The sequence below is a fragment of the Tubulanus polymorphus genome, chromosome 2, assembly GCF_964204645.1.
Source record: "Tubulanus polymorphus chromosome 2, tnTubPoly1.2, whole genome shotgun sequence".
Lineage (NCBI taxonomy): Eukaryota > Metazoa > Nemertea > Palaeonemertea > Tubulaniformes > Tubulanidae > Tubulanus > Tubulanus polymorphus.
Genome location: NC_134026.1, coordinates 8,075,971 through 8,085,914, shown reverse-complemented (window position 1 = coordinate 8,085,914; position 9,944 = coordinate 8,075,971). Strand labels below are relative to the sequence as shown.

At 41.2% G+C, this 9,944-nt stretch overlaps 1 protein-coding gene across 1 annotated transcript; it reads left to right on the top strand.

Annotated features, from left to right (window-relative positions):
• Positions 1–1,116: 1,116 nt before the first annotated feature.
• On the top strand, positions 1,117–9,350 carry LOC141898380 (QRFP-like peptide receptor). The gene is made up of 4 exons (XM_074784236.1): positions 1,117–1,363; positions 5,385–5,480; positions 7,201–7,928; positions 8,791–9,350. The coding sequence occupies exons 1-4, from the start codon at positions 1,117–1,119 to the stop codon at positions 9,307–9,309; spliced, it is 1,590 nt and encodes a 529-aa protein (XP_074640337.1). The 3' UTR covers positions 9,310–9,350.
• The last annotated feature ends 594 nt before the right edge of the window (positions 9,351–9,944 follow it).

The following is a 9,944-nucleotide window of genomic DNA, read 5'->3' as shown; positions in this document are numbered from 1 at the left end:
TCATCACGGCACCCCCTGTGCTTATTGAATACTGGAATTGAATTAGTAGTAGTTACCAGTGATACCGCGTTTATAACTGAATTAATATGATTTAATTACCCACAGCACGGCGTACATGTCTGTGTTCTTATTGAAAGTTAAAATCTATCGCTCTCTTTCTTGCTTTCTTTATCGTCACATTTCAATAATCCTGCACACACAGCGCACACGGCGCACACTGAAGGGAGGCAGTGGATATTTTCACGAAGCTAATTGTAACTGAGATTAAAGCATTAAACGCACCACGTGGTTTCAATGAAAGCTATTTATCTCAGCAAACACGAGTTCGATTGATGTCGGTTTCCATTTGTGGAAAACATTTTCACTTGCAACAGAAAAATAAACAGATTTATTGCAACCAATAAATAATCGTTCACGGAGGATCTCAGCAGAGTAAAACGTGTACGTCCACATGTTCCACAGTGCTCTACCTAGTTCCACAGTTCTGGATCGAGTTCAACAGTTCAGAACCCATTTTCACAGTTTTTGATCCAGTTCCATAATTCTGGCTCCAGTTGCAGCATCTTGAACAATGGACTTGGATCCAGAACTGTGAAACTGCATCCTAATATAAGCTGAGTTTTCTCGAATTCTGATCCATTGATTAACTGAGTCCTGAAGTGAGTGGTCCACCAAAACGAGTGGTGAGCGGTAGAGGGTTAGTTGATTGGCAGCATGGCAGCGAGTGAGTGGTCCACCACAACGAGCGGTGAGTGGTCTAGGGGTTGGCCCACTGGCAGCAAGTGAGTGTTCCACCACAACGAGTGGTGAGTGGTAAGGGGATCCACTGGCAGCGAGTGAGTGGTCCTCCACAACGAGTGCTGAGTGGTAGAGGGTTGGTCCACTGGCAGCTAGTGAGTGGTCCACCAAAACGAGTGGTGAGTGGTAGAGGGTTGGTCCACTGGCAGCATGTAAGTGGTCCACTGAAAGCGAGTGAAAGTGACGCGATACGGTTAGCTGCTAGTCATTCAGTAGCGAGGTGAGATCAGTGATACCAGTGAACTCTCTCTCTCCCCTCTACCGTCGGAAATCATGGAATTATCTTTGTACAACTTATTAAACACTGCAGGAATTACTATGAATTCAACATTGAATACAACTCAAAATCAACAACTACAAATCAATTTATTACTGGAAGGATTTCGGGATCGTTTGTACATCTACACTAAACCGACTAATATCGTATTAATATCAGTTTATATTCCGCTGTTTGTGATGGCGTTTTTTGGGAATTTTACCATTTTAATTGTTGTTCTTCCTAAGAAGAATATGAGAAACGTCACGAATGTTTTTCTGGTGAATTTAGCGGTAGCAGATTTGTTAGGTAAGTGACCCCGAGTCGTAGTAAAAAAAAACATTTTATTGTTATCTCAATGATTGATCAGACTATGATAGAATAAAGCACTTTCCCACAGTTCTGCATCCAGTTCACAGTTCTGGACCCAGTTCCACACTAGTGAATCGAGTTCCACAGTACTAAAAACAGTTCCAAACTTGTGATAATAAATTAGTAATCTAAAACTAGAAAATAGTAATTTAATTTCGATAGCGCTCTTTTTCACTATGTTCAACGACGTTTGCCATCGAATTAGTTTTATCCCCCCCCCCCCATTTATCAGTTATCTCTCTTTTGGGAAGAGTAAAATCCGAGCAGCTACTAAGCGCTCGTGAGTCATCTATCAGGCCAGGTACCCATTTACTCCTGGGTCAAGAGAGGCGACGAGGGTAAGTGTCTTGCCCCGGGACACTTACCGTAATGTACGGGGTTCGAACCAATGACCTGGCTACCCAGAGTCGAACGTTACCCGCCGCCCACACCGCTCTTACTTGTGGGTAGAACAATTCATTCTCACACATTCCGACTCAAAAGTAAGATCGGTTCATTCTGCAATGTTTTAAACCTAGATTCAGATTTGATCTGTACGCGTATATTAACTGGATCCTGGAACTCTCGGTCCTTACCCCCTTGCCTCGCCCCTAAACCCCCTCGCCCGTTCGTCCTCCCCTCTCCACCAACATCTGTGAAACTGATTTGAACTTGTTTTCGTACAGTGACTCAACTGAACTCGCTTGCTAGGTTGCGATTGTTTACTTCGGAAGCTGTTACGTGAAAAATATACAATGAAAAGAATATTGAATAGGGATTTATCAAAGAGAATCACGAAACCCGTCCAATTCAAACATGGAACCCGTCCAATTCAATCAAAATCTCTGGTATAATAACTTCTTCATTTTAAATACTGAATCCCGACAGACTAGAGGGGAGGGACGGAGAGAGAGGGGGGATTTAGTTTAACTAATTGCCAGCTGTTTGATGCATAAATAATCAAGTGGTTTCGACAGATTTCGTGTATTAATGCGCGTTGAACAAAACCGTTTGTTGTGCTGTTCATCGAAAACAGTTTGTGCCGTTGATGAGTTTTTTGTGAACGGTTTCGATGACTTTTTTGAGAATGTCGTTGTTACTGATATACTACATGTGAGACTTTGATCGATGCATTTCCGAATAACCGAATTACTCATGACGACTAGAGACAAAACCCTCAATCAGACATGATAGACAATTCAATACATTATTATTGATCCAAACTAAAACTAATAAACCAACGTAAACTATTCAGTTCAATTGCCTGTTCACTATTAGCATAGCAGTGACCCCTGACTCGCTGTTCAAATGCCTGGTCCTTATTAGCAGTGACATATTCGTTTCATTTTCAATGAATTTTGAACTAGATTTTTATGACTCCCAAATCATCACAGCACCCACAAAATATTCATTCTTCTCCGTACTTCTACTTCTAAAAGTTCATTCAAATTTAATTGAAATGTAGGATCGAGAAATGACAAACTTTCTAGCAAACCTGGCGGCTCCCAGCCTGCCATACGTGGAATTGCCATTCGATTGCCACAGTAGCACTGCGGGTACCCCATTGCCTGTTCTCTATTAGCAGCGAGTCAAACACGCGGTTCTAGCCGTGCTGGGTAAAAAAAAGCTAACAAATCCCATTTTAAAACCTGCGAGCAAGTGAAATTATGATTTAATATTCATCTGGTTATAATCCGATTAAACCAGTACACTGAGCCTGCGGTAAGCGAGGGCACTGCAGTGTAGTCTGTGCCCAACGGGCACTGCAGTGCATCCTGCGGTAAGCGAGACTACTGATTCTGCTCAGGAAAGTTTCGGAAATTTGCCCCCAGCAGGAACAAAGAATGTATCAACGGTAAAAAAAAACATTCGTCTGACACAAAACGCGACCATAAAATATCGGAATATTGAATAACGATCGAGAGTGAGACACAGACTAAAAACACCTGTACAAACCTGTGTCAGCCTGCTGGTTACTATGGATATGCGTGCAGTTATTGTTACCCGAGTTACCATGGTTACGAATCTAAAATGAGATGTAGCTATGGTAACGATGGTGATTTATCAGTGTTGGGGTTTCGTATTGAGTATGAATAAAACATCAACTTCATAACCACTGATCATCTCACCAGCTCGCCTCGCCTGCCAGGGATCAATCTATCTCTGCTAGCTGAAGGAGTTTAGTTGTGGTGACCTTCACCCCTGCAACAGTCGACATTCTTTATAAGATATATTCACAAGAAAATACTGGTAAAAAAATAAATGGCGTAGTCGAATTGGTGCATGATAAACTCAGATGTGATAGAGGTCAATCTTTTATCCCTAATCTAACCCCCTATTACCAGTGTCTGTCTCTCTGTAATTAGTATCAGTGTGTGACAGACAGACGCAGATGATACACTGATTACGGGGTAACTATGCTCCGGGGTCTGAACTACTATAGCAGCTCCTGCAGTGAGTGTGTCGAACTGTTTGTCACAGTATCTGTGTGTATAACACTAAAACCCCTCCCCTACCTCAGGTCCCCCTCTCACTACTGCGTTACACCCCAATTCCTTCAATTCATTTTCATATACAATCAGATATTGTTTTTCACGTATATATTTCGAGCAGATATGAATAATGTAATATGAGTAAGACCACAACGAAATGAGTGTTCCACCGTCGTGCGACTAGTCACACAGCGTAACAGCCGGTTCAAAAACATCAAACGAAAGTCATTTACGCAAAATTAACTTTATCTCTCATCCCCTCTCTCCCCCCTCTCTCTCCATCGATGTGGTTTCATTTAACTAAAATGCTACATCAAAGCTTCGTACGTCAATACAATGTCAGGCTTTCATATCGAAATACAGATACATTTCCCTTATTTCAACCGCCGACTTCGCAAAGAATTTACCACCTAAGATTCTGATAGTTTACCATAACCTCTTTACGTGGACTTTTCGATCATGTTTTAGTGATCGATTTTTATTGTTTGATCCGAAATCGAAACACAAACTAAATCAAAGAAAATCTATAAGTTGAGTTTGCCTTGTTTTCGACCATCAATTTCTCAAGAAGTTTTCAACCTAAGATTCTAATATTTTGTCAAAACCTGCAAATTGACGTGGGCTTTTCAATCAGATATATTCAGAGTGGTCGATTTTGATTGTTCAATATGAACCGTCCCTAATAGGTGACAGCAATTTGTTTTACCAATTTGGTACTATATGATCGGCGTAGAAATAAATAAATTATGTCAACTCATAACACAGGCCGGACTTATTACTACCAAAGCGTGATGCGAATTTATACACCCCCACCGATTTTGACGTCATAAAAGCAACAGGCACACAGACAGGTGCCCGTATAGATCATCTTCACCCGTCAAGGGATTCGAACTCACTATGAGCTTAAGCCGCTTCCGCCAGTTCGGGGAACGATACCAGACCCCTGGCAAGCGAGGATGGTAGATGGGAGCGATTTATTACAAAAGACAGTCATCTTCAACCAACCGTACGCCAAATGCTATCGTCATCAATATAAACCAAACCCTACGTCACCATAAGGCTGGCTAGCTCGCGAGTAACACTAAACCTAGCTGGAACCGGCCATCTCCAGCATGTCAGCCCGGGCATGCGAAGCGACTAGACCATAGACCGACGTTGTCAGTTTGTCTGGCTGTGTGGACAGGTCGACAAGTCAGTGGTGTGGTGACTCTTCTCCCCAATTTTGTGTTGACCAGAGTTTCAGATCAAAGTTTTTCAAGAAGGAGAATTAGGTCCATCAATTAAGAGTTGACATCAGAAGTACCAGAAAATTCGGGAATTTAATGAATATGACGATAAAACCCGTTCCTAGGCTGTGTAAATGTATTTCACAAATTATATAAAAGTTTCCTGGATCGATTAGTTTGGGGGGTTCAATGTCCCCGACACCCAAGGACCCTAGTAGAACTAATAACAGTTAGGTTCTGTATTGTTTGTTTCTATTTCAGTAACATGTATATGTATACCTATGGCAGTTGGACAAAGTATTTATAAAGTTTGGATTTATGGTTTCGTAATGTGTAAATTTACAGCTTATTTACAAGGTAAGAAAATGGCTTCCCCTGGGGACTATTGATGCTTTGTACAACCACTAGCTACCTCTGGTGACAGACAACATCCAGCCACACCCTACCAGCAGGTGGCGGCAAAGTGCATCCTGTTTTATGACAAAATCCAGCGACACGCAACATCCAACACTAGTCTATCCTCACTTACCAGTGTCGGTGTAAGTTTTAACATCTAACACTAGTCTATCCTCGCTTGTCATAGTCGGTGTGAGTTGTAATTAACCGCTGATCAATGATTCAAACTAATTTGCATTTTAAATTGATCCTGACTTACATGAACTGATGAACTGACAGTTGAAATACTAAGTCAGCCAGAAAAGTGATTCGAAATGTAGTTAACTGGAGGAGGGTAATCAGGGGGTCAATATGTTAACCAGTGACACAATGATCGCTAGAGGGCACTGGTTGATAATATATAATTCTTTCAGTAACTGTGTACCGGTATATGTATTATATTGTATTGTAAGTTAGGCCACACAAAGAAATACGTTTCTCAAGAAAAGTAAAAAGTGTCAGTAAGTGTCATAAAAAGTGTCAGGAATAAAAGTAAAAAAGCCTAATGCTATGGCTGATAAGGGCCAAATGCATTAATTTTTACACGACCTCGATTATAGAAAAACGCAAAACGAAATCTATCGAGCAAAAACGAAAACTTCGTTTTTGCTAACGCGCAAAAACGAAATATTATAGCGCAAAAACGAAAATATTCGTTTTTTGCACTATGATTTTTCGTTTTTGCGCCATAAAATTCGTTTTTGCGCCCTAGCAAAAACCAAAATATTCGTTTTTGCGGGGTAGCAAAATCGAAAGTTCGTTTTGCTAAGGTGCAAAAACGAATTTTATGGCGCAAAAACGAAAAATCATAGAGCAAAAACGAATATTTTCGTTTTTGCTCTAAAATATTTCGTTTTTGCGCGTTAAAATTCGTTTTTGTGCCCAAGCAAAAATGAAGTTCGTTTTGCTCCACAAGTTTCGTTTTGTGTTTTTCTATAATCGAGGTCGAGTGAAAATTATTGTATTTGGCCCTTATCAGCCACCATAAAATGCCCCAGCCCGCGATGGAAAAGAATCAATCGTTTTTTTAAATAAAAATCAAAACCCGCTTGCCCGTATACCTGTATAGTGTACGACAGTGGTTTTTTTTTTCTGCATGTGCTAATATGCTCATCCTTCATCGTACTGCTAATCCATATTTTACGGTGACAACAACAGCACCAGGTTCGTTTCATCTTACTTCATTTCGAGTAAGCGCGAAAATGATTATCTCAGTTTCGATTAAATGTGATGATGTACGTAGTTTTATGTTTCGGGTTTAGGGAGCTTCTTAATTCTACGTAAATAAAGTTTTTTTTGCATATGTTCTACTTGCATTACTGGTGTTTGTTTGGCATTGGTAAAAAACTTCCCTCCCGAGTCTCTTCAATTAGTCTCTAGTTGAGCTTTTTATATCATCTTTTTTATTTAACAAAAAGCAATGAAAATAAAATTCGCCCGCCCTCGTCACCTTCCAGAATAAAATACTGATGAGAAACTAGTATATTTCTTTGTGTGACCTTACTGTGATTTATATTTGTACCGGCTTTGCCTAATGGGTATGACAAATATTGAATTTGAAAATTGTATACAACTATTTTCCAATGTGTTTTGATTGATTGATTGATTGATTGATTGATTGATTTGTCATATATATTTGCAGGAGTATCGGTATCAGCCAGTGTAACAACACTATGCGTGATGAGTTTGGAGCGCCTCCTGGCGATTAGACATCCAATGACGTTTCGTCGCGTCAGTAAATCGAAATACGCTAAAATCGCTATCGTGATTTTATGGTTGATATCGCTAGCGATAATGTTACCGCTGATGTTGGTCAGACAAACAGAGACCACTCCCGCAATCACTGAGCTCTACTCCGAACCAATAGACTTCTGTACAGAAAGATGGTGGTCCCCTGAAGTACGTAGAGCCTACAGTATCTCATTATTAATCTGTGTTTATATTATTCCCGGAGTAATAATTACCGCGTCGTACTCGCTAATCGGGTGTCAACTATTGACTGGAAGTAGTGAAAGTCTTCACCGCCAGGATTCGAAAGCGCTTCAAGAACAAAATAAGTCGATAATGCGGGGTCGGCGTAAAGTGTCCCGGATGTTAATGTTTTTGGCTATTCTATTCGCTGTGTGTTGGATGCCGTATAACATCGTATCATTGAGTATTGATTTACATGATTATGAGTTTGGAATAAACCCGTCTGTTGGGTTATTATCTGTATTGCCGTTTACGCTGTTACTAGGACACTCCAACAGTGCCCTGAACCCGTTATTGTACTGGTTTATGAATCGCAGTTTCAGGAGAAGCGTCAAGAAAAAATTGGGGCTAAAAGTTAACATCAATTCGAGACCGAGTTATAAAACTCCGGCCTCACCGGTATGTATCGCCCGAGCCCGGCCCTATGGGCTATATTCCAGGGCCCAATGATTAGGGCGGATCCTGATGTTTGAGCAGAGAGAGGTAGAGCATAGTGTTTTCCCCGATATAGTCTTTTTTTTACATTTCAATTAAAATTGCATTCATAAAAATGTGTGCATACCTTATTATTTTTGGCAGACGCCGAAACATCGGATCCGCCCTGCAAAATATCGGAGCCCAGGGGCTGTGAATCCTTGAGTGGCGTCTATATACTGGGTAATTGGAGGTGTTGGGTTTAAAATGATTGAAAGAAACTTGTCATAAATCATTTCTGTTTCTCGAGAAAAAAGGAAGAAATAAATTGTAATTTTCTGTCGCCATTCTATTCACTAAATCAGCCATCCATACATCGCATGTCGTCCATTGGGACAGATAGAATCACGAGTAAGGAAGGTGCCTCCCGAGGCAGATAAAATCACGTGTTTCAGCTTCTGGTGTAGTTTATATCGCTGTTTACTTTGAATTAGACAAATAACGGATAAATCAAGAGATAAGCACGCCCTCTAGTGGCGGTATAAATCGCTATTCATATTTACTGATGGGTTTCGTATCTGATGTGAATTTAAATCTCAAGTCTCGATCAGCATGCACACATACGTACATCACAAATAGCGTTTTACGTCAATATTTCAGTAGACAATTTTATTACAGCTAGACCGAGTGTATTTTGAGGGAAGTTGCCGGGCAACGACTCGTGTGTATTTCCCTTTTAGCAGATGCAAAAAGTCGATGATTTTTAATGATTACTTACGGCGAACGCGACGGGTGCCATGTTTTTCTAATCAAGATCAATTTACTCGTAAAATGTTTTCTTTTTTAGAGTCATCGACATCATCAAATACTGGTGAAATATTCTAATGATAAATCTCAACACATTGAACTAATCAGGCGACCTAATTCCACGTGGAACCCGGCGTCCAGGCTTAGTTCCATGTGGAACCCGGCGTCCAGGCCTAATACCATGTGGAACCCGACCTCCAGACCTAATTCCACGTGGAACCCGGAATCCAGACCTAATAACACCTGGAACCCAACGTCCAGACCTAATAATATGTGGAACCCGACGTCCGGTAGATCCTCGCGTAGTGATACCACAGTACGTTTCTCTGCTAACACGAGAAGGGACTATATAACCGGCGCGCAGTTTCACTCACCAGACGAGAGCAGCACCAGTTCGAGGCTCGAGCCTCACATTCCGCTCATTCCAAGTCTCGGCTTAGATGATAGTTACGGAAGTATGAAAAATAGCTCAATCTATAGGATAAAACCGGATCTATTACTGCATACAGTCGACATACCGACAACTATTAATGAGGCTGACATCGACAAACGAGAGTAACGCCGCCTAGTGGTATTTAAATGAACCGATCTCTCTGCTGTGCCGTCTAGTTATATTTTTGTATAAATAAACCGAATGTTTCTGTTCAACATATATTATTTATATTTAAAAAGTTATTTAACTTAGTTGATTTAATTACGATGAATCTGTTGCCGGAAGGCGAAGTTGGTCGACGTCCTCATCACCGGTATGGTCACTATAATGGACTGATAAATGGTGTTTGTGGCCTGTTGCGGGTGGTTTTGAAGTCAACCCACTGCGAACTTCACCGCCCATAAAGTAGTTTAACTAATCCGATCCCGTGTTGGAGGGAGGAGTGTGGCCTGCATCCGGCCTCACTAAAAAACTTAAGCCAGTCGCTCCTCAAAAGTCAGACATGGTTCATTACGTGACCGCAGGTTTTGATTGCCGCCCGCCGGAGCAACCGCCATTACTGGCCGCAAACCCTTCATTGGTCTAATACATCCAATACTTTCTTGGGCAGACAGGCGCTCAGCACTTACCAGTCTAATCAGATGCGTGGTACACTTGATAAAGCAAACGGAGCGTGCCGGTAAAAAACGACTACTGGTTAGATAATAGACTGGTGGGCGCTGAGCGGGAACCTACGTATACTGTCCGCCCAAGAGGTTCTG